The following is a 25,550-nucleotide window of genomic DNA, read 5'->3' as shown; positions in this document are numbered from 1 at the left end:
TTGAAGTTTGACAGGAACTGTTGTTTTATCCAAGGATGCCAAAGTTTTTCAAATTTTGGAATTTGATTTTGATCGATGGCTACCATCTTAGCATGGGACATTGTATTATTCATTCTGTGAATTGTTTCTGCTAGTACCAATGTAGGAGATTTCCATGCCTTGGCCACTGTTTGTTTTGCAGCCGTTATTAGTTGGATCATAAGTTTGAATTGAGAGAGTGTTAACCATTCCGGTTTTAGATTAAGTAAAGTTAAATATGGATCTGGTTGTATTATTTTTTTAAATATTTTAGATGCAATCACGAAGACTTCCTTCCAGAAGGTTTGGATTACTGGGCACGTCCACCATATGTGTAAATATGTGCCTATTTCTGGGCATCCTCGAAAACAAAGAGCTGAGGTATTAGGTGAATATTTTGCCACTCTAGCGGGTACAAGGTACCAGCGAGTTAGGACTTTATAATTTGTCTCCAGTGCTAAGATGTTGGGTGAAGATGACTTAGATGTGAGCCATATGTTAGACCAGTCCGTGTCTTCTAAAGTTCGTCCCAGGTCCTCCTCCCACCTCTGAACGTAAGAGGGTCTATTAAGATTTGGTACTCCATATAATTGATTATAAAGTGATGAAATTGTACCTTTAGCAAATGGATCTTTTGTACAGATTGATTCAAAAATAAATAATTGGGATAATGGTGTATCCCCCTTTAGGAATGGTGTATAGAAATTTTTGATTTGGAGATATCTAAATATCTCAGAGTCTGGTAGATCATATTTTTCTCTAAGCGATGGGAATGAAAGGAATGATTTAGATGCTATGAAGTCATTTAGTGTCTGAATGCCTGATGTTGTCCAAGCTTTAAAAGAATTTGGGTAGATCCATGCCGGATAAAAGGCCGGATTTCTGATAAAAGAAAGGAGAGGATTGTGTGGAGATTGTAACTGATATTTGGTTTTTAGTTTATCCCAGAGAGATAAGAAGTGTTTAGTTATGGGATTATGAATTTTAAAGCGGTCTTTAGGATCAAGCCATAATAAATTTGATATTAATAGAGGGTCATTTTCTGAAGCCTCTATAAATACCCATAATGGGATTTCCTGTTTTGCATGGTATTTGGACAGACTGGCCAAATGTGCTGCTCTGTAGTAGTTAGTAAAATTAGGGTATCCCAGGCCTCCTTTATTTTTGGGAAGATGTAGTGTGTGTATAGGTATACGTGGTTTAGAAGAGCCCCATATAAACGAAGTTGCTCTTTTTTGTACTATTCTCAAAAAATAGGAAGGAATTGGAATAGGGAGGACTCTGAATAGATAAAGCAATTTGGGTAGAATAGTCATTTTGATTGCATTAATCTTCCCCATCCAGGATAAAGGAAGTTGCGACCATTGTTTTATTAGATTTGTTATCTGTCTTAATACAGGAGGATAATTGGTTGAGAATAAGTCAGAATGAGAGGCTGTTAAATGAATTCCAAGATATGGGATTGATTTTTCTACCCATGTGAATGGGAGTGCAGCCCTAGCCGGGATCAATTCCATGTTTGTGAGTGAAATATTAAGCACTAAGCATTTCTTAGGATTAATCATAAGGCCGGATAGGGCTGCAAATCCATCAAGAGCTGGTATTAAGTTAGGACCAGAGACCTGTGGTGATGATAGAAAAAGTAATATATCGTCTGCAAATATACATAATTTGTGTGTAATACCTCCTACTTCAATGCCAGTTATAGTTTGGTTTGTTCTGATGTATTGGGCCATGGGTTCGAGTATAAGGGCAAATAATAAGGGAGATAATGGGCAACCCTGTCGGGTACCTCTTTCGATATTAAAGGCTTCAGATTTGTATCCAGCATATTTTATATAGGCTTTGGGTTTATTATATAATGCTTTGATCCATGTTAAAAAGTGGGGTCCAAAACCCCATTTTTGTAATGAATATATATTGCCAGGATACTGTGTCAAATGCCCTCTTAATATCGAGAGATAGAAAACATAAAGGGATTTTCCGTTTTTTAGCAATATGTGCCAATAACACTGCCCTGCGTATATTATCGCCTGCCTGTCTATTTGGCATGAAGCCTACTTGATCTCTATGTATTAATTTTCCTATAATGCTATTGAGGCGTTTTGCTATTATTTTTGCTAATAATTTAATATCGAGGTTTAACAGAGAGATAGGCCGATAATTCACACAGGAAGTATCATCAGAAAGGGGTTTTGGGATCATACAAACAATTGCCATTAGTGTTTCTTGCCGAAAAGAATGTCCATCTAGAAGTTTGTTAAAAGTTTCAGTGAGAATGGGAGAGAGTATTTCTGAGAATGTTTTATAGTATAAAGCCGAGTAGCCGTCTGGGCCTGGTCTTTTGTTAAGTTTTAGGTCTTTTATGGCGTTAGCAACTTCATCTATAGTTATAGGCTCATCCAAACTGCTTTTTTGATTCTGAGATAACTCAGGTAAGGTTATTTTTGAGAAGAAGGATTCAGCCTCTGTAGGATTAAATTCATTGTTTGTCTTGTATAAAGTTGCGAGATGTGAGTGAAATTTATGGCCAATTTAACTGGATTACAAGTGTAAACATTTTTTGATAATTTCAAACGTATTGGTTTGAAAGATTTGTTAGTTGAATTTAATGCCCGAGCCAAATATGTACCTGGTTTGTTTGTATTCATGTAGAAATTGTGTTTGGAGCGTTTGAGGGATTTATCAACTGACTCAGTGAGAAATAGATTGTATTCCAATCTAGATTTTTCCAGATGAGATTTTGTACTCTGAGATGGATTATCTTGAAATGATATGTAGGCTGCATTAAAATTGAGTTCTAGTTTTTTTGCTAGATTTTTGTGTTCCCGTTTAAATAGTGCCATTTGTCTTTGTATTGTACCACGCAAGACAGGCTTATGAGCTTCCCACAGTGTTATTGGGGAAATGTCTGTTGTATTATTAATTGATATGTATTCCTTTAAAGCTTGTTCAATGGCCATCTGATGTAGTGGGTGTTTGAGCATTATGTCCGGTAAGTACCACGTTGGGTCATGCGCTTTTGGTATGGCTGAGGCTATAGTAGTGTATACTGCATTATGGTCAGACCACGGAATCGGAATTATATCTGATGCAATAATTTCTGGTATCATTCCTATTGTTAGAAAAATATGATCTATTCTGGTGAAGGTTTGATGAGGGTGCGAGAAATAAGTGAATTTCTTTTTCATTGGGTTACTTTCTCTCCATGAATCTACCAGATTGTATTTGGAAAGAAGTTGAGAAAAAGGTAATCTAGAGGTTATTTTGGATGGTGTAAAAGGTGATTTATCTAGAAATGGGAGGAGGACCTGGTTCGAATCCCCACACATTATCACTGTTCCTATTTTGTGTGTATTAATCACTTGTAATATATGTGAGAGAAATGGTGTAGGTTGTTTGTTAGGAGCGTAGTAGGAAATCACCGTGATTGCTTTATCCATTATATAACCCATGAGTATCAGGTATCTACCTTCTGGGTCTTTAATTTCTGATGATAAGGTGAATGGTGTGGATCGGTGAAATGCAATTAGAGTTCCCCTTTGCTTGGTACAGGCAGAAGCCGTGTAAATTTGTTGATAAAAAGGAGAAATATATTTTGGAGTAGAATCTTTGGTGAAGTGTGTTTCTTGGAGGCATACTATGTGAGCCTTCTTGTTATGGAAAGTACGGAAGGCTTTGGTCCTTTTTTGAGGGACATTTATTCCCTGAACATTCAGGGAAAGTATATTCAGTGGTGCCATGGCAACAGATCAAATAGTTTTGACTTACTTTTTGTTATGCAGAGCTGACTGCGCAGATCAACCTGTGTGGACTGAAGAGATGAATAGATAGAAAAGAAACCAGTGAATTCTGGAGTAAAGAGTAAACAAAAAACATATGAGATTAGATGATACATTGTATAAATTATTTTTTGCAAGTAATCACAATTTACCCGTGAAAGAGAATAAATATCTCTCTCAGGGGAATAAGTGCCTTTGTCACACTCCCACATAATATGGTTGGGAGAATGAGGAGGGCTAATGGGGGTACACGGATCTTCCGCTTACAGGAGAGAAGTGCTATGTCAAAAGACATCAAAATGATGTTTCATTAGTTGGAGTGCAGAATATAGTTTTTGTTGAAATTATTTATTCCAGGGTGGTTGTATATGGTTAGTCTTGCCCTAGGCTAAATAATTCAGTTAGAAAGGTACTGTTAATAACTTTGGTATTGATGAAGATAGTTTGAATTATTTTGGGATTTTAACCCTTTTAGAGTAAACAATTACATATTTTATTCATATGTAACTGTTTAGATATGTTAACTCATAAAATTGAGGTTGTATTGCTTCAGATTAGAATAAACAAAAACATAATTCTAGGAACTAGTTAGGTAATAATATATTTGTTTTAAGAAAAGAAAGAAAAAAAAAAAGCTTCCATTACTTCTGGATTATTGAACATATTTGTCCTAAAAAGTCATAAATCTATTGTTATTACCTGATAATATATAACTGAACAAGAATTTCCTTATTTCACTTATATATTCTAAGGCTATATGAATCAGAAGTAATAAGAAATATAACTGGAATGTAACATGATCCCACACGGTGTGTGACTATCAGAATGCAGTTACATTCAGTTATAAATATAGGTTTTTTATAGAGAACCATCTCTTAGTATAATAAATGAAGAGATATCAGGAATTAGGATGTCAGTCCTTTGAATCTTCTTGGTCCATGGATGATGTGGCATAACGGCCTCTTTTGTGAGAATGATGATTCCCATTTTGTTCTGAAATTTTCTGGGTGCTGCCTGAAGGTGAAGATGATGCCATTCTTCTGCGTGTGGGAGTGTTGCTGCTTGTGGGTTCTGTCAGATTTAATTTTAAAAGGGTTTGTTGTAGTTCATCTGCTGATATGCTTCTGTAAATTGTACCTTGGTAGTTAAATCTGACTGAAAAGGGGAAGCCCCATTGATACATAATGTTGTGGCGTTGCAGTTCCATTAGTTGGGGTTTCATGGATCGTCTTTTAGTAATAGTAAGTTGGGATAGGTCAGCAAAAATTTGATAATTGTGTCCTTGAAAATTAAGTTCCTTTTTTTCTCTTGCAGCAATTAGTATTTGTTCTTTCGTTCTGTATTAATGAAATTTTGTGATTATATCACGTGGGGGTCCATCTTTCTTTTTGGCTGTGAGGGCTCTGTGTACTCTGTCCAGTTCTAAACGTTCAATAGGGATATCTGGCTTTAGTTCTTGTAATAGAGCAGTAATAGTAGATTGCAGGTCTGTCACAGTTTCAGGTATTCCCCTTATGCGCAAGTTTGAACGTCTGGCTCTATTTTCGTAATCTTCAAGCTTAGTTTGAAGTATTAAATTCTCTTTTTTTAATTGTTCCAATTCTGTTATATTTTCTTGGGTTGTAATTTCAATTTCATCCATTTTTATTTCTAAGGCTGCGGTGCGGTTTCCCAGCTCTCTTATTTCTTTGGTTAGGCTTTTTGTTATTTGGTCTGAGGTTTGTTTTAAAGCCTTATGAAGCATCTTTTCAAATTGTAATAATATTTCTGGGGATACTGAGGAGGCTTGTGGAGAAATTTGTGAGAGGATTTGTTCTGTATCTGACTCAAATGGAGGAGAGTCTTGCTGTGACATTTTCTGTCTGTGAGAGCGCCCTGATGCTGTATCTTGTGAGGTGACTGGAGCTGCTTCAGCTGCAGTGAGTGCCTGTGAGCTCTTTGTGAGGTGATTTTTATTTCTGCCACGGCTTCCTCCCAGTACCATATTTCCTGCCCAAACTTTCACAGTTTGTTCCCTGGGGCAAAAAGGTTCAAATGGATACCTTTTGAGCCTGCAGGCTCCGCTTTGTCCTTCTCTTCTCTCCTCAGCGGTGTGGAGCTCTAACAATGCATGTCTGCTCCGCTAGGCTCCGCCTCCTGCCCCCCCTAACGTTTTTTTTTCATCAGTTGTGAGACACAGGGGGTCTTTAACCTTCTGTAGGTCAGCTGGAGATAATCTCTCCTAGCATGCCTCAGTTTTTTGCTAGTGTCCAAGGAGGATGAATGTCTTTTTTTTTTCAGCTCTGCAGTGTTAAAGACTGAGCTATTTTTGCTAATACCTTTTTCTTCTTTAAATTTTTCTTCAATCAAGACTCTCTTCTACATTGCTTCAGAAGCTTCGAATCTTCAGTTTCAGCTCTCTGTTCATCCTCAGCCTGGCTTTTGGAGTACTGTGTCTGGAATCTGCTGGACTTTACCACAGACATGCAAGACTTTTATGGCCCAAATCACCCAGTTAATTGCTGGCTCTGATCTGCATGTGGCCCTGGTGGTTTCTGAGCCATCAGCTACAGAGACTCTGATGCTGAGTTGCTTCAGTCCTTGACTGATGAGTTTACATCTGAGGAATCAGTGCACTGCTATTACTCCCAAATTAAAGAAGACAATTTTGGCTGTTCAGGTGCTTGATCGTTCTTACCAACCCCTTTGCCACCCTCCGGTTCCTCTCTGGGCTCGCCCGGGCAATCGGCAAGCCGGAACGGAATCCGCCGGCACCGGAAGGAAGCCATAGAGAAAACCGAGGGACAGATGGTCCCCGGCAATCTCTGTGACTCTCGAAGGCCCGGGCGCGACTTTATGACATCACGTCCGGGCCGGCAGAAGTAAACAAAGCCGGGGACACGGCAGGAAAGCCTGAGATCCTTCTTTATTTTTTATCTCAGTCTTTCCAGCCTGGAGGAGAGATGTGGGGTCTATAAGACTCTCCATAAAGAGGACCTGTCATGCACTATTCATATTACAAGGGATCTTTACATTCCTTGTAATAGGAATGAAAGTGATCAAAAACATTTTTTTAAAGGGAAAGTGTAAAAATAAGAAAATTAAAGTGCCCCCGTCCTCGCAAGCTCTTGCGCAGAAGTGAATGCATACGTAGATTGCGCCTGCATATGTAAACTACATTTAAACCACACATGGGAGGTATCACCGCGAACGTTAGAGCGAGAGCAATAATAATAGCCAAAGACCTCCTCTGTAACTCTAAATATGTAACCTGTAAAGGATTTTAAAGAGTCACCTATGGAGATTTTTAAGTACCGATGTTTGGCGCCATTCCACGGGCACGACATGTTAGATATCTATTTACGCGGCATAACATCATCTCACATTATACAAAAAAAATGGGCTAACTACTGTTTTTTTTTTTTTTTTTTTTTTATTCATGATTTTTTTTTTTTAATCGCGTTTAAAAAATGACTGCGCAAATACCCTATGACAGAAAAAGTGGAAAAGACCGCCATTTTATTCCCTAGGGTGTCTGCTAATTATATATATATATATATATATATATATATATATATATATATATATATATGTTTGGGGGTTCTGAGTAATTTTCTAGAAAAAAAATGATGATTTTTACATGTAGGAGAGGAGTGCTGGAATTTGCGCGGTATGGAAGTGGTTAAGGGTGTGGATACTTATGCAACCATATTATTTTAGTTTTTTACTTTTACTGTCCTCCACCTAAAAGATTTCAGTTTGTTGTTCAACTAAGTTGTACAATTTATAGGTCACATTAAAGGTGAAAAAAGCTCTGAAATTATTTATCTTTGTCTCATTTTTTTTCACAGAAACCAGACATTTTAACAGGGTGTGTAGACTTTTTATATCCACTGTAATTTACAGAAATGTCAAAATTTCTATTTTGTTTTTCTTATAGCCAGAGCGGTTAGGTAGAGCTTCGAATTTCAATGGAAATATCTCACCCCTGGAGCTCCTGAAATGTATTTACCCGCCACTTTATTAGGTATACCTTGCTAGTACTGGGTTGGACCCCTTTTACCTTCAGAACTGCCTTAATACTTTGCGGCATAGATTCAACAAGGTGTTGGAGACATTCCTCTGAGATTTTGGTTCATATTTACATGATAGCATCATGCAGTTGCTGCAGATTTGTCGGCTGCACATCCATTAAGCGCATCTCCCATTCCACCACACCCCAAAGGTGCTCTATTGGATTGAGATCTGGTGACTGTGGAGGCCATTGGAGTACAGTGAACTCATTGTCATGTTCAATGAACCAGTGGTGAGATGATTTGAGCTTTGTGACATGGTGCATTATCCTGCTGGAAGTAGCCATCAGAAGATGGGTACACTGTAGTCATAAAGGGATGGACACGGTCAGCAATAATACTCAGGTAGGCCGAGACGTTTAAACGATACTCAGTTGGTACTAAGGGGCCCAAAGTGTGACAAGAAAATATCCCCCACACCATTACAGTACCACCCCCAGCCTGAACTGTTGATACTTAGGGCTCATGCACATAGGATGTTTTTACAGCTGCTGTTAGGGGTGTCTGATGTTTTTCTTAACTGCTTCTAAACGGCCCTTCATGTTAGCCTATGTGTTCATGCACACATAAACTGTCAGAGGCATTTGGAGGCATAAGCATTTAGGGGCATTAGAGACAAACGACAGCCTGTCCGTTCAGGAGCAGAGGCTGTTGAGCTGTAAAAACGTCAGACACGGCTTAACGCTGTTAAGCCGCATCAGGCGTTTTTTTTTCACATGTCAAATTCAATGGTTCCCTATGAGAGCCAATTGATTTGAATAGAAGTCTGATCTGACTTCCAGTGCGACTTGTGCACTAAGGATCTTGAAGAGGAACCCCACGCCATAATGGGAAAAAAAATGGCGTGGCCCCCCCCCCCAAGATCCATACCAGACCCTTATCCGAGCATGCAGCCCGGCAGGTCAGGAGGGGGAGGACGAGCGAGCGGCCCCTCCCCTCCTGGACCATACCAGGTCACATGCCCTCAACATGGGGGATGGGTGCTTTGAGACGGGGGGGGGCCTGCGCCCCCTACCCAAAACACCTTGTCCCCATGTTGATGGGGACAAGGGCCTCTTTCCGACAACCCTGGCCGTTGGTTGTCAGGGTCTGTGAGCGGGGGGGGCCCCTTTTTAAATGAGTATTGGTACATCGTACCCCTACCCATTTAACCCCAAAAAAGTGTCTCAAAACAGTACACGGGTTTTTGACAAAGTAATTTATTAAAGCATATCCGGCGTCTCTTCTTCCGATTTCTTCTCCCTCCGGCGATGTCTTCATCCTCCGGTTCTTCTCTCACCGCTGAGTACTTCTGCTGCCGCTGTCTACTCTCTCTTGTCTCCTCTCTCCGCTGTCTTCTCCTCTGTTCTTCCTCCGGTGTTCTCTCTACGCTCTCTCCCGGTGTAATGCTAGGGTCGCTGTGTGCCAATACTTATATAGCCAAGGGGCGGGGCCACCCGGCAGCGTCATTCTGAGGCTCCACCCCTTGTGACGTCACCACCCGGGGCATAATGGGGCGGTAATGTCGCAAGGGGGCGGAACCTCCGGCTGACGTCGCCAGGTGGCTATATAAGTATTGTCACACAGTGGCCCTAGCATTACACCGGGAGGGAGCATCAAGAGAACATTGGAGGAAGAACCGAGAGAGAAGACGGCAGAGAGAGGAGAATTGGCAGAGGGAGAAGACAGCAGAGAAAGGAGACAGCAGCTGCAGAAGTCATCAGCGGTGAGAGAAGAACTGGAGGATGAAGACATCACCAGAGGGAGAAGAAATCATAAGGAGAAGAGACTCCAGAGCTGCTTTAATAATTTACTTTGTCAAAAACCTATGTACTGTTTTTATTTTTGATGCTTTTTTTTTTTGGGTGAATGGGTAGGGGTACAATGTACACCATACTCATTCGCATAGGGTGATGGGGCCGGGATCTGGGGGCCCCCTTGTTAAAGGGGGGCTTCCAGATTCTGATAAGCCCCCTGCCTACAGACCCCGACAACCAACGGCCAGGCTTGTTGGGAAGAGGCCCTTGTCCCCATCAACATGGGGACAAGGTGCTTTGGGGTGGCGTACCGAGTGCTGATTTGAATAGACGTCGTACCATGATAATCCGACTTGTAGTGCGACTTGTGTGCTAAGGATCTTGAAGAGGAACCCCACGTCAAAATGAAAAAAAAAAATGGCGTGGGGTACCCCCCAAGGTCCATACCAGAAGTCTACATACACCATCGCAGGAAGGTACTGTTGGTGCGTACAATAATACAGTGCCACGTCCTAATCATAGAACAATAGAGGCTGGAAGTGGAAAAATTTACTTTATAGGCACCACTGATAAAAAAAAACAAATTTTATTCATAACAATTTATACATAAGATTATTATATTGACATTTAAAAGCAATACTGTAGCATTCTACAGTGAGAAACTGGAGCAAGCTCTTTCGCGAGGACCGCTTCTTCGGGAGCATGACATTCAATAATTACAATGTGATGTGTGTATATATATATATATATATATATATATATATATATATATATATATATTGAGAGATACATATTTAGAGATACAAGATTTCAAGTTAATAAAAAAGAACATATAATATAGCATGACTGTATCTGAAAAACCGCAAACCAATAAAGGCATGCACGGTGAGCTGTGAGCAGAATGCAGGGACGTGCCTAATACATACATATAGACCAAAATTAAGCAATATATGATGGAATTTATATTTTGAATTCCTCATTTAATTTCGTTCTTTATGCTCATATTGTCTTATAGATGGCAAGTCCTTGCCTATAATTATAATATTAGCCTTCATACAAGCTTTTCAGCTATCTAATACCCATACTGTAATTCTGCCTTTGCTTTTTTATTTATGATATCATTAAACCTAGCAGAGGTAAGTAATGACTTCAACTACTGGCCTGGGCCTTTATAGGGCTCCAAAACCACAATGCATGTAGCACTAGCAGGTGATTGGGTGATGCCACCCTCTTTCCCTTCTCCTTATACTATCTATATTAACACATCTTTGGTGTTGAAATCTATCTTGCTTACTTTTGGTCTATATGTCTGTATTAGGCATGTCCCGAAATTCTGCTTACAGCTCACCGTGCATGCTTTTCTTGATTTGCTGTTTTTCGGCTACGGTCATGCTATATTATATGTTCTCTTTTATTAAATTGAAATCTTGTATCTCTAAATTAAAAAAAAAAAATATATATATATATATATATATATATATATATATATATATATATATATATTCCTAGAAATTGTATACAGGCTCCCGAAGAAGCGGTCCTCACGAAACATGTAGCGCTTGCGCCATTGTTACTTACCCATCTCTCTAGCCCGTGTCCCATGTATCTGGGTTGTTATGGCTTGATACCCCTGACACCAACGACTATCATTGTAGATATTTAGTTTCTCACTGTAGAATGCTACAGTATTGCTTTTAAATGTCAATTTAATAATCTTATGTATGAATTATTATAAATTATTTTTGAATTTTTTTTTATCAGTGGTGCCTATAAAGTCCATTTTTTCCACTTCCAACCTCTAAGAGCCATAGCAGTCCCTTTGGTCTAGTATGAATTTTGAGGGGAACCCTCACGGCAAATAAAAACGGCGTGGGGATCCCCCCAAGATCCATAGGAGATCCATAGCACGAACGAGCGCCCCCCCCCCCCCTTTCCTGACCTGCCAGGCTGCATGCTCGGATAATGGTCTGGTATGGATTTTGGGGGGACCCCCATGCCATTTTTTTTTTTGCCCGAAGGTTCCCCTCAAAATCCATACTAGACCAAAGGGACTGGTATGGATCTTAGAGGTTGGAAGTGGAAAAAACTGACTTTATAGGCACCACTGATAAAAAAAAAAGTCGCACTGCAAGTTGGATCATCATGATTTGACTTCTGGGGCGACTTTTATTGAAATCAATGGGCCCTCATAGGGAACTAAACGTGCAATAACACGAATACAAAAAGCTACTAAAAGCACGTTTTTACAGCTGCTTTTTCCTGGCGTTGGTAATGGCTTTGCAGCTCGTTTTTTCTAACGCCCTGTGTGCATGAGCCCAAAGCAGGATGGATCCATGCTTTCATATTGTTTACACCAAATTCTGACCCTCCATCTGAATGTCGCAGCTGATATCACGACTCCTCAAACCAGGCAACATTTTTCCAATCTTCTATTGTACAATTTTGTTGAGCCCGTGTGAATTGTAGCCTTAATTTCCTGTTAGCTGACAGGAGTGGCACCCGGTGTCATCTTCTGCTACTGTAGCCCATCTGCTTCAAGGTTCAATGTGTTGTGCGTTCAGAGATGGTATTCTGCATACCTTGATTGTAATGCGTGGTTTGAACACTGTTTTCATATGTGGGCGCTAGTCACGTATGTGCTCGCTTCTGCACGCGAGCTGGGCGGGACGGGGTGCGTTTTAAAAATTTTTTTTTTTCTTATTTATTTTACCTTTTTTTTTTTTTTTTTTTAATTACATTTTTACACTGTTTAAAAAAAAAATAAAAAAAATTGTGTCACTTTTATTCCAATTACAAGGAATGTAAACATCGCTTGTAATAGAAAAAAGCATGACAGGACCTCTTAAATATGAGATCTGGGGTCAAAAAGACCTCAAATCTCATATTTACATTAAAATTAAAAAAATAAATAAATACATTTTGTAATTTAAAAAAATTTTAAAAAATGGCCCTTTAACCACTTCAGCCCCAGACCATTTGGCTGGCAAAAGACCAGAGCACTTTTTGCGATTCAGCACTGCGTCGCTTTAACTGACAATTGCGTGTTCGTGCAACGTGGCTCCCAAACAAAATTGACGTCCTTTTTTCCCACAAATAGAGCTTTCTTTTGGTGGTATTTGATCACCTTTGCAGTTTTTATTTTTTGCGCTATAAACAAAAAAAAGCGATAATTTTGAAAGAAACACTTTTTGCTATAATAAATATCCCCAAAAAAATATTAAAAAAATTTTTTTTCCTCAGTTTAGGTCGATACGTATTCTTCTACATATTTTTGGAAAAAAAAATCACAATAAGTGTTTATAGATTGGTTTGCACAAAAGTTATAGTGTCTACAAAATAGGGGATAGTTTTATGTCATTTTTATTAATATTTTTTTTTCTACTAGTAATGGCGGCGATCAGCGATTTTTATCATAACTGCGTCATTATGGCGGACAGATCAGACACTTTTGGCGCTATTTTGGGACCATTCACATTTATACAGCGATCAGTGTGATTAAAAATGCATTGATTACTGTGTAAATGTGACTGGCAGTGAAGGGGTTAACCAAGAGGGGGCGCTGTAGGGGTTAAGTGTGTCCTAGGGAGTGACTCTAACTGTGGGGGGGATGGGCTATGTGTGACACGACACTGATCACCGCTCCCGATTACAGGGAGCTGTGATCAGTGTCCTGTCACTAGGCAGAACGGGGAGATGCTTGTTTATATTAGCATTTCCCCGTTCTTCCTCTCTGTGAGACCATCTCGGTTATCCCCGCGGACATCGAGACTGCGGGACACTCACGGAGCTTGTGGCATGGCCCGCCCACTAGCCGCATCTCAAAGGGCAACGTACAGGTACGGTAATATGCCTGTACGTGCCCTTCTGCCGACGTATATCAGCGTGAGCCGGTCGGCAAGCAGTTAAGAGCTATAGGCGGAAGTGACGCTTTGACGTCGCTTCTGCCCTGCAGTGATATGGAGACGGTTGGGGGCCATCTTTCCCTCACTCGTCTCTATACCCAGCAAGGGGACAGACGCGATCGCCTCTGCCGCTGGCTCCAGTAAGCGGCAGAGGGCACCGGTTTGCGGTGGGAGGGGGGGCCCTCTCCCGCTGCCGATAAAAGTGATCTTGTGGCAAATCCGCCGTAGAGGACTGCCCGTTGAAAAGGAGGATACCGGGGTTATGGCAGCTAGCTGCTGCCATAACAACGATATCCTCCTTCAAAGTTATCGCGTAAAACGACAGTGGGCAGTCCGGAAGTGGTTAAATCCCCTTTCTGATGCTCGGTTTGATCTTCAGCAAGTCATCTTCACCACGTCAGGATGCCTAAATGCATTGAGTTGCTGCCATGTGATTGGCTGATTAGCAATTTATGTTACCAAGCATTGAACAGGTGTACCTAATAAAGTGGCCTGCGAGTGTATAAGAATCTGACATATGACTTGTTGTGCCAGCAGCAACACATAGATTGTACAAAGACAAATATCCAGCAGGGTCAGAAAAACACACATGTAGCTTCCTGGGACCCTTAATCCTTAGCGGATGAAGTTATTTCCACAGAAGTAAGGCCTCTTTCACACAGGGCAGATCCGCTCATCGCTCTGCTGATCCCCGCTGAGCAGGCGAATGACAGGTCCAGGGCAGGTATAGACTTGTCAGAGCTCCGCTGTTCTCTATGGGAAGAGCGGATGAAAACAGACAGCATGTCCGTTTTCATCCGATCGATGGATGGCGAACATATCGCCATCCGTCTGTTTTCAGCGGATCTTGTCGGATCGAATGGCAGTCGGGTATCAACAGACACATCTCCTCTGACATCCGCCTCCCCATACAAGTCAACGGGTGGTCCGCTCAGATCTGCTTGAAAAACGGACAGGCGGATCTTTGTGGGCCAATCATGTGAAAGGGGCCTTAGGAATAACATCTCATGTTGTATATGACCCACATTATTTTCTTGGTGTCACAATGTTGCATTTTTCTTCTCTCCATTGTATCTGTTCAAACTGCCCTAATAAAAATCTATAAAAAATAATGTATAAAATGATTGACCATCTGTCATTTATTGCAATCATGTATGAGCCAATAATAATCACTCTGATTCTGTATACTTTCACTAATCATGTAACTTTATTTCTGTGACATTTATACAGACTAGAGGAGCAGAATGCTGACATACCTACCCACACCTTCTTTCTGGAGAGTCAGTGGAGACTGCTGGAAAACATGAAAGCTCAGTATGTGTCTGTGAACGGTATACGCAAAGTGGCTTGTGTGGTAAGTGTTTTCAGCAACTAAATAAAGGAGAATAACCCAGATAGCTTAGAATTCAATATACAGGCAGTCCCCGGGTTACAAACATCTGACTTACAAACGGAGACAACAGGAAGTGAGAGGGAAATCTACCCCAGGAAGGGAAATTCACTCCTGTAAGAGTTCATATGGGAAAAAAGGTGTCTCCACTGATGCTTTATCACCGATCCTTGTTTCCATAACAACCCAAAATTTTCAAAATCCAATTCTCATTGGGGCAGAAAGTGAGGTGAAATCTTCTGAACAGATATGATATGGGAAGGTTCCCCCAGGGGGGGGCTTTAATGCAGCAAAATAGGTCAGTCAGAGTATGAAAATGATATAAAAGGGTCTTTATTAAATAAGTTACAAATACATGTCATTGTTAAAATGTTAGACTCTAGTTGAAAGAATACAATAATCATTCCACATAATACAGCCAAGCAACCATATATTCATACAGCATAATGTAAGTGGTTTGAACTGCATGCGAATCCTGACGTTTCGACCTATTATATCGTGGTCTTCTTCTGGGGAATGGTTGACTTCTAAATAAATATGTTTGAACCATCTCAGTCCTAAGAAGTATTATACATTATGCATCAATTATCACGAGCACAATGCTATTATATTTACCGCTGAAGAGTGAAATGAAAGATCTTGCAACCAGAAATGTTAAAATCCATTGGATGATCCAGTGGACTCCATGGCTGTCCTGGCCTCTCCAGGAGAAGGAATACGGCCCAAAGGGCTTACAAGAAACCACACTGTGAGACACTCCCCAGGGGAAGGACAGAGAAAAGCGGCACCTGCAGCAAATGGGAATCAGAGATGATTGAACTTCTGACACTAATAAATGTCTAATTAGTGTTCATATCAAGATGTACATCCACTATAGATACTCTTATCAATGCACAAGCTCGTTACATGGGAACTAGTGTCTTATAAGGGAGTAATGTAATGATAATTATTTTATGATAAAAGGGGTGATTTGTATAACAAAAGTAAGTGCTAAGTGAGGAGGATGTGCAGGATTGAACGGAGTAAATGGTAAACCTATATTAAATATGGTGGTGATAGGTGGTCACACATTATTGTGTGTCAGGGAAAAAAAAAAAAAAATTGACCAAAGCACATCCAGTATGGAAGTGTCAACTTTTCATCTATAGTACAAATGAACTTGCTTTTATTTATTTTTACAATGTGGTAAATTCCTCCCTTCTGTAATGATACAAAGGTCTACTTTGTAATACTTTAACACCAAACCTCTGTACTAACCATCCTTATGTTGATCATGCCATTCCTTCTGCTATCCCATCTAACTGGTACCTTTACATAGAGGCTGTTGTAAACTCTTTAATGCTTCCCCTCTCCTGACTCGGCTCTCTAGCAGTTCTTAGGTACTGCAGATCAGATCTTTGAAAGTAATGACCATTTTCACACAACTTCTGTGTGTGAAATCTACCTAGGAAAAAAAAGTAATCTTTCCTTTTCTGATTGGCTGAATTTTTTTTTTTTCTACTGTCTGACCTGTGCTTGGATTTCAGATATAAAAAAAAAAACACACCAATAATTTAAGAGATTTTGCTGTTGAATCCCATGTTGTTGTTTTTTTTTTTTTTTAGCTAAGTTCCAACCTGCGCCATGTCCGAGTTTTTGAGATGGATGTGGAAGATGATGGAGAAGCTGAAGAGGAGGATGCGGAGGAGCAGTCTCATGCTCAGGATATCACTGAGGAAGAGGGAGAATTAAATCATTCCATATACGACATGAAAGATGCTTCTCCACAAGCACCAGATGTAACAGAGGAAAGCTTTGAGTCCTGAACTGTGTTTAAAATGCTGTGTTCGTATGTTTTATAGTATTGACTCTAAGAGCCAGAAAATAAACAGTAATATTTTGTAAAATAGTTTGCATCTGTTATATTAGCATATTATATAGAAAATATAAGCTGGAGACCGCCTTTATATGAATAATAACATAACATGGGGGGGACTTTATCAGCACTGGAGCAGTTGTGCATGGCACCATCCGATTCTATCTGTTGACTGCATGTGGGGCTGCTCTACTTAAAAAAAAAAAAAAAAAGCTGGGTATTTTATTTTTTAAATCTTTTATTTTGATTTGTGTTGCTTATGAAGGACGATGCAATGTTCATGAAGCATTGAAAAAGCTTTAAGAATGCAAAATAAATGCACTTGAAGGTGTTGTTTTTCTAGCAGGAAGTGATGTAGAGGAAATGATCTACTTTGAGGTGTGGTGTGATAGCACGCATTTTTGGGAATTCTCTGCAAGATGGATTCTTATACTTTGAGACTTGGCTTGGTCCATTTTGGTCCAGCTCAACTTTGCTGACACAAAAAGCTTTGTCACTGGCAATAACACACAATCCCTTTGCTCCTACCTGGCTGGCTTGAGACTTTTGCCTGCACACAGAAGCAAATGGAGTTACCACACAACTGCTCTGTACAAACAAAATGGCTGTAGCTGCTCTGTCCTAGTTCTCTTTTTCCCAGTGCATTCTAGGATACAGGAACCTACACGGTCTCTCCCCCCATGCTTCACTAACAAACCATAAATACTAAATATAATACAATAAAGCGCTGCACCTCTAGAAATAATGTGAAAAATAAAGTTTTGAAGCTGCTGTACACATATTTCCAAATGGAAAGCAGTTCAAATCTAGTTGGGTTGATGCAGCACTCAACAAAAACATATACCTACTATATGTTTTAGGTTTTGCTTCACACATTGCACTGAAGTTAACCATTCACAATTTTACAGGATAATAGATGGCAACTACCTGTAGCAAGTATGAGTGTGGTTTTTTTTTAATTGTAGGTTTGTGTGGAGAGTGCTGCACCAGCACAACTATATTTGAAATGCCATAAATGCTGTTAAAGTGCGGTTACAGAGCATTTAGTATTGAAATGATGAATAAATGCCACATAAACACAGGGTACCGACACGTCTGAACAAGCCCTTAAAAGTGGATGTAAACCCAGTGTCATCCTTTCTAAACTACTGCCATAAGGGCTATCTATAAGGATATGCATGTATCTTTACCTGTCAAATGTCTCCCCTCTGTCTGTTATGAGAACCCAAAAACTGCAGATTCTGTGGGTGGGTCTGTTGTCTGGAGCTCGGTGGGTGGAGTTGTGATGTCAGTAGACTCCCCGCCCACCTCTACACTCCCCTTGTCAATATGCATTTCTCCTGTGTATTTCTTACACTGAACTTCTGCTATGATCTCTAACATCCAGTGAAAAGACAGGAAAGTAACCACATGACTTCAGCATGCCAAATCATGTTGAGGTGTGGAACAGCCAATCCTTGCAGAGCTGCTGAAGAAAGGAGTGGGGGTGGGAATTAAAAAATAATGCATGTCTTAGGCTAGTGCACAAGATATGTAAATCACCTGTCACTCACAGCAAGGGGGAGGATTTGACAAAGTTTTTCTCTGTTTGTCAAGTTTTATCTCACTGAACAATAAAAGAGGATTGCTCAGAGCTGGATTAACTCTTTGTGGCAAGACTGGGCTAAAATGATAGGAAATCTTATACTCTACATTATGACATAAAAAAAAAAAAAATTTGGGTTTACATCCACTTTAAGGAGTCTGGTGAGCATCACAATTTGCCTAGCACTGACAGGAATCGATCAACCAAAGGTGAAGCTAAAATCAGTAAAACTGGTAAGTGGGCTGGAAAAGAGAGATCGGTCTTTACTGCCGGTTCACACAGGGGCAACATGACTTGCAGGCCGACTCACAGAGGCGACCTGCACACGACTTCAGCGGCGACTTGCAAAACGACTTCTGTATAGAAGTCAATGCAAGTCGCCTGAATTCGCCCCAAAAATAGTACAGGGACCTTTTTCTAAGTCGGAGCGACTTGCGTCGCTCCTATTAGAATGGTTCCGTAGTAGAGAATGGGACGCGACTTGTCAGGCGGCTAGGTCGCCTGACAAGTCGTCCCTGTGAACTGGGGCTTAGCCTTTTGACCAATCAGTGTGCAGGATGCATTAAAAGATAGCAGGCAAAAGTAAGACACATCATATCCTTTGAATGCTGGGTACCTGTTCTTTCCAAAAGTAGCCAGAGAGGCTCCCAGGCAGGATGCCTGAATAAATGTTTATTCCTGCCTCAACAAACATTAGGAAATAAAGAAAAAAACAAGTTTCTATTTTTAACATTTTATTTATTACAGAAGATTGTAAACCCTTTGCTAGAAAGGAGGAATCAGTTTACAAAACCATATTTCCATACAGATCATTCATTAGAATACTTCATTAAACATGTAAAAGTGGCAGAACATTGCATTTTTATACATAAAGTTTAAACATGATATAGTGCAGACCTTTAGGGGGAGATTTATTAAGACTGGAGGACACAGAATCTGCTGTAGCTGCGCATAGTAACCAATCAGCTTCCAGGTTTTATTGTCAAAGCTTAAGGCTCCGTTCACACATAGGCGATTTGAACAACAGGCAAAATCACCGCAATTCTTTCTGCCTGTGATTTCAGAAACGCAGCAGGACACGATTGCGATGCCATTATTTTTCAATGGCAGCCCAAACGTGGTGTGATACTGTCACGCAACTCACGCCGCTCAAAAGCAAGTTTACAAACTTCTTTTGGGTGAATGGAGCCTCATTGAATAGGCTTAAGTTAGTAACCAACTGGTTACTATGCCCAGTTTTAGTAAATTGCCCCCTTATGCTGGATTCACACTATTGTGCTGCAGCAACGCACATTATACACAGTTGTGTATGCCGATGCCATTCATTGTGAGTGCCACTACAACACTACTGTGCATTGTGGCACGCTGCTGTGCTATTTAAAAAAAAAAAAAAAAAATGGTGCTAGCACCTTTTTTGGTGTGTGTTTAGCAGCCCATTCCAATGAATCTGCTGCCTTCACACAATGCTTCATAACATGATTGTGTAAATAGACACTTAAAAGTGAAATCCCTCCATGCTGACCTGTTCCGTACAGTGACAAGGGGGAGTCCTCCACACTTCCTGAGAAATGTTGCACTCCAATTCAACAAAAAACAGAAATGGTATAGGTTCTCTTACCTTATAATGACCCAAGTGAGCGTTAAAAACGCTGCTTTTAGGGGCATCTGGCTTTTTTTTTGTTCTCTGCCTCTTAACTGCCCCTCCATTTTATCCTATGTGCCCATGCACACATCGGGCGTTTACAGGCAAAACAAAATCCCATTGCCAGAGCATCCAGGAGCAGCAGCGTTTTGGCGCGGGGGGGCGGGGGGATCGCTTGATGTGTGTTCACTAAACGCACCAAGTGCTGAGCATGAATTAAATTCAATGAGATAAACACCCAAGTGCATTTAGAAGTGGCAAGCATTTTTTTTTTTTTTTTTGCCAAAACGCTGCTGCCAGGAGGAAGGGCATTTAGGAGAGCTGAGCAAACGCCCTGTGAGCATGGGACCTTAAAATTAAGATCCCCATTAAACAATTAGGGAGGCTGTAGGATCAGCAGGAAACGTATCGGTCCACCACAGGAATGGGGTTTAAGTGTGCCGGCCATCTGTGTACTTGAGCGCAGATGTTGGCAAAATGTAATTTAAAGTGCACAAATGATGCCGGCACCCACAAGGCAAAAGGGCTTTAGGCCACATAATCTAATACTAAATTGGAACTGTTAGAGACTTGTTGTGGCAGACTGGCAGGCAATATGCCCATTATAATAGTCCTTCCTAGCTGCCCTAATTGTTTTAAAAACACCTAAACCTTGTTTTAATTTGCTTAAAGAGGAAAAAAAAAATCACAAGGTTATATGCAGATAGAATGAGATGGTGTCCAAAATCAGCTGGTGCACGTCCCTTTAATGGAAATTCACTATATTTCTGCCAGTACCTACACAAGGCATTTTGTTTCAATATAAGGCAAAGTTTGTTTAATAGAATCTTGCCATGAAAGAATAATGGGAGCTTTCAATAACTTGTTTTTGAAGGTGCAGCCTTCATGTCTGCCATACTCATCCTTGCCAAGTCATAATCTTGAACAAGTATACACATATGAGATATCAGAGGCTAAGCAAGTCTGAGGGTAACAGCCCCACAGCTGATCTCTTTATAAACAAGTCAGAAATGGCACCTCCCATGATTTTCTTCAAAGCTGAACTTCAGGCAAACAGCTTCCTACACAGCGGCAATACCTATATTGAGAATGGTCTTATTCTCTAAGCCCAAGCCCGATGCCTGAGCAATACAGCACACTGGTCAGGTCCTCCCCTGACCAGCTCTTACAGCTTATCAGTTTAGTGCCAACTACGGAGATGGAGGAAAGGCATTTAAAAAATAAAAAAATTTGTATGTCACCTGACACATTAAACTAGGAAGTGATGTAAAACACACGGCTTCTTGGTTCATTTACCGGAGGGAGGATCAGCGAACTGATTCCATTCCACTGCCTATGGATGTGATTGATTGGGCACCTGTTGATTCCAGAAGAAAGCCAGCAGTCCACTTGTAACATACACACATTCCAAGCAGCTGACTGGCCTGTGTGCATGGATATAAGGCTTATTTACATCAATCGCAGCTTTTACAAAGTGTTAAGGAAAAAAAACTTGAATGTTTTACTCCTAAATTAATGTTGTCAGATCTACATCTTCAAGTGGATATAGTCTGGTTTAGTAAATACATTTTCAGAGAATACAAATCTGCCTTTAATAGCTAAGTAACTCAGCCCAACTCAATTTTGTTCCAGGTATGGAACTGGATGTTCGCATCCCACAGCCAGCGCTGTATAGTGTATGTAGCTGATTGTACATACAGTACACCCAGCAAGTAGGTGCCTGTGTTAGTGTAGAACAGTCTCTCATAACCTTTTTACCGCAAAGGAACCTTTGCAACAATCAATTTAATAGAGGTCAGTGTGAAAAAATGCCCCTTACATTGATGCCCAGTGGGAAAAACGTCACCCTATACAGACAACTAAAACGGGTTCAGAAAGATGGCCCTGTCAAGTGATATTGACCCCTGGCTCTATGCAAGCCCTATCGAATGGGAGGTCAAGCAGCCATAGTTCAAGGAACCCCTAGCAACCTTTGGAGGAATACTAGCTTCCATGGAACCCTGGTTGAGAATGGCTGGTTTAGAAAATAGCTTGTTTGGGCCAGCTTGTCCAAACAGACTAAGGGTCGGTTCACACATGGGCAACAAGACTTTAGCGCGACTTTGTACCGCGGCTTCAGCGCGACTTTGGCAAATTACGAGGCGACTTGAAGTCGCCTCCATGACAGGCGAGTTCGCCTGTGGCCAATCACCTCTCTGGGAGGGAGGGAGGGGTTTTCTCTGCAAAGTCGCTTGAGAGATCCGACTTGCAGGCGACTTACATTGAGTTGAATGGGTACAAGTCGGATAGAAGTAGTACAGGAACCTTTTCTGAAGTCGGAGCGACTTCAGTAGTGTCAATTAAGACGCTCCCATTGCTTACCATGATAATCTAAATGCAAAGCGACTTGGGGCGTACAAGTCAGATCCCAAGTCGCCCCAGTGTGAACCGAGCCTAAAAGTGACAGTAAAAGTGGAGATCAGCTTTAATGAATACAATCTGTAGATTAAATGTGAATATATATATATATATGTGTGTGTGTGTGTGTGAATATATATATATATATATATATATATATATATATATATATATATATATAAATAATTTTATATTGCCTGAAGTCCATCTTTGATGGTAAAAGACTAAATGTTTACAATCAAAAGGTCTACATGAGCGAGAGAAAAAAATCTGTCATGATTTAGAAACTTTGTAAACACTGAAGTGATAGGAGGGGGGGGGGGTAAAGATGGGATTATTCACAGTAAACAGATTACACGATGGAGTCCCAGATTGATTATATGAGTCACACTTCACTGCCTGTTGACCACCTTGTGCCATCAATGAGATTTGATGGAACTGCAACTTTTTATCTGGAAGCCTCAGGGTGGTCATACAGTTTTTTTCGTTCAGATCATACACTGATGGAAATTCAGCAGCTCACTGTTGGAACGGCCACATTTCAATCAGCGTATTGCCAGATTTAAAGTGTTAGTTCACCGGCAATGTACAATGCAGTATGTTGGGCATACCCCAGGCATCACTATAAGGAGTACTCCAGCTCTTGCATCTCACATAGTGAGCTCTCCCTCCCCTGAAGCAAAAGATAGAGCACAGCATCAGTCATGAACTCATGCCCATGTTGTTGATGCTGGGGGCAACCTGTGAGGCTGTCCCAGAATCACTGGAAGGATAGTGGATCCCAAGTCATAAATTTTTATGATGGGCTTACAGGTATGGTGCAATTAGAGTAGTGTCATCTACATATTTTAAAGCTACAGTGTTTTTTTAAAATGACAAAGCACCCTTGACTGTATAATGCATTTTTCCCAAAAAGATGAACTAACCATTACGTTTCTTTGTGTGTGTTCACACCTCTTAAATGAAATGCAAGTACCGGTTTGAATTATGACAGAGGAAATCAGATAAATTGGTCCCTATATCCCAAAGAGAAAACATTCAGAAATATTTCATACCCAAGAAAAGATTTAATTCCCCTATCTAGAGTGTACATAGCACTTTGGAAAATGCAGAAATTGCATTTCATAAGTGAAGGAAAATAAAAATACATTAAATGTGATATACATATTCTTTTTACAATTTTGTATACATCAAAACTGCAATTGAAAATCAAGGACACACGATTCCAGCATATATGAAACCCTGTGAAAGGCATTCTCCACTCATCCCTTCTGAAATGTCCTCTTTCTCCACCTTATAGAAGTTTTTTTGATGTTGAAAAGAATTATACAGTTCAAGTCAATAACAGTGCTACCTGAAACCCTGATTTTAATCCTACAATTAACCGTAAACTGAATTACATTCAAAAATTGTACATCCTTTGGCAACCAATAGGGACTGACAGTAGTTTTCAGCTATTGCAGTAATTGTGCAAAACAGCAGCTTAAGACTGAAGACACGAGCGCCTCTTTTTTGCTACCAGGAAGAGAAGAATGGCTTCCTGCAGTGGAAGGTCTGTGTAAAAGCATTACTCAGGTGAACAATCCTGCCCTGACTTCCACCTTGACTTCTTTCCACCACGACTTTTGGCATCTGTACCAACTGAATAGGACTCTTCTCATCCTTTAAAGCTTGTGTCAGATTTAGGATCTGGATAAAATAGCACAACAGAAATCAAAACACATGAAAACACGAAATTCTTCAGCTACCAGATGAATTGTTTATACTTCTTTAGCCATTTCCTGTTTCACTCAGTGGGTGTTATTGATCCCCATTCACACAATAGGGTTTTCTGCTTGTTTCCCTACACCTTACTATGCAGAATCTCATTCTTTTGAATTGTGATTCTTCACATTTCTATGCTTAAAAAAATGCACAAGCTTTTTTCTGACTGTACTGAGGCACTTTTGATCCCATAGACTTTGATGGGAATGCCAATAAATGTACATGTTTACTCCTGAAGAAATACTCTCCTCTCCTTGCCCAGGACTCATGGAGCTTGATATACGTGCAAACAAAAGAAAAAAAATCACTACAAAAACCACCAGGAATACCCTTTGTTCAGGTGCTGGCTTAACTTTTGTACAGCAATTTTTAAAAGTACACAATTAAGTGCTGAACCACCTCCTATTGCCACTTGGTTTATAAATGGTTAAGGTTACAAAGCAGCAATGCATTCATATGCTTACCTGTCCCCTCTCCCACCCTTCCAAGCTTCATAATTGATTTATATTTAAATTCCCGTATGCCTGGGAAGTGTCCTGAAACTCAGGCTGTACACTTTGTCTTGATTACTGTTCAAAGTGGCATGAAGCCTAGCCTCCTCCCTGACGGTTATCAGTCCAAGGCCTTGACAGACTGAAATGGCAGCAGGTCCCTGCTATACCTGCGTACTTACCTCTCCAGCAGCCTGTTTCTTCTACCTTTCATCTATTCCAACAATGTATTCTCAGAAAGCATCTTTGTAATGTAACACTTTCGCCATGGGGTGGCTGTGATGTAGGGGGTCAGCGGAAGGAGCCAGCATAGATACCTGTGGCTCCCCAACAGTGTTAATTTAGTCGACTAAAACATTTTAGTCAACTAAATGAATACTATTTTAGTCAACTAAAACTAAAACAATTGAGATGACTAAAATACGACTAAAACTAAAAGCCATTTTAGTCAAAAGACTAAAATGAGACTAAAACTAAAATGCCATTTTAGTCAAAAGACTATGACTAAAACTAAATTGCAATTACTGGAATGTACTGGAGATTTTAGTCGACTAAAATGTACTGAAGATTTAGTCGACTAAATACAACTAAAATTAAAACAATTGCAGAAGACTAAAATGGGACTAAAATCAAAATGCCATTTTGGTCCTAAGACTAAAATTAACACTGCTCCCCAATTGTTCTTTTCTCTGTTCTGCTGCGTCACCGTTGAGTCCTGCAAGGACCCAGAGACTTTCCTTGGCAAACAAAGGTACTTGTAGACACCCCATAAAGCTAGCATCACACCAGCATTAGATAATGATATTTGAAGCGCTTCACAATGTGCATGAAAATGAATATATAAGAATAAATATAAATAGTCAAATAAATCCAGCGGTGAGTAAAAATTCCTATAAAATCCAGCAATCAAAATAGTGTAAAATTATAAAAAAATAT

At 40.2% G+C, this 25,550-nt stretch overlaps 2 protein-coding genes across 4 annotated transcripts in view; one reads left to right on the top strand and one right to left on the bottom strand.

The window, feature by feature from the left end:
* The window catches only part of ANAPC4 (anaphase promoting complex subunit 4), a 170,924-nt gene extending 154,158 nt beyond the window's left edge, over positions 1-16,766 (top strand). For all 3 annotated transcript variants that reach the window (XM_073602472.1, XM_073602470.1, XM_073602471.1), the window contains exons 28-29: positions 14,721-14,844; positions 16,485-16,766. In XM_073602472.1, the coding sequence (XP_073458573.1) occupies positions 14,721-14,844; positions 16,485-16,685 (325 nt within the window). In that variant the 3' untranslated portion in view covers positions 16,686-16,766. The remainder of the gene's footprint in view (positions 1-14,720; positions 14,845-16,484) is intronic.
* A 2,271-nt stretch (positions 16,767-19,037) lies between these two features.
* Positions 19,038-25,550, bottom strand: part of PI4K2B (phosphatidylinositol 4-kinase type 2 beta) — a 99,454-nt gene continuing 92,941 nt past the window's right edge. Inside the window, exon 10 of the mRNA XM_073602473.1 lies at positions 19,038-24,048. Within this exon, the coding sequence (XP_073458574.1) occupies positions 23,875-24,048 (174 nt within the window). The 3' untranslated portion in view covers positions 19,038-23,874. The remainder of the gene's footprint in view (positions 24,049-25,550) is intronic.

Source organism: Aquarana catesbeiana, linkage group LG10, assembly GCF_042186555.1.
Source record: "Aquarana catesbeiana isolate 2022-GZ linkage group LG10, ASM4218655v1, whole genome shotgun sequence".
Classification (NCBI taxonomy): domain Eukaryota; kingdom Metazoa; phylum Chordata; class Amphibia; order Anura; family Ranidae; genus Aquarana; species Aquarana catesbeiana.
The sequence above is the reverse complement of the archived record's forward strand: the minus strand, read 5'-3'. Positions and strand labels throughout refer to the sequence as shown.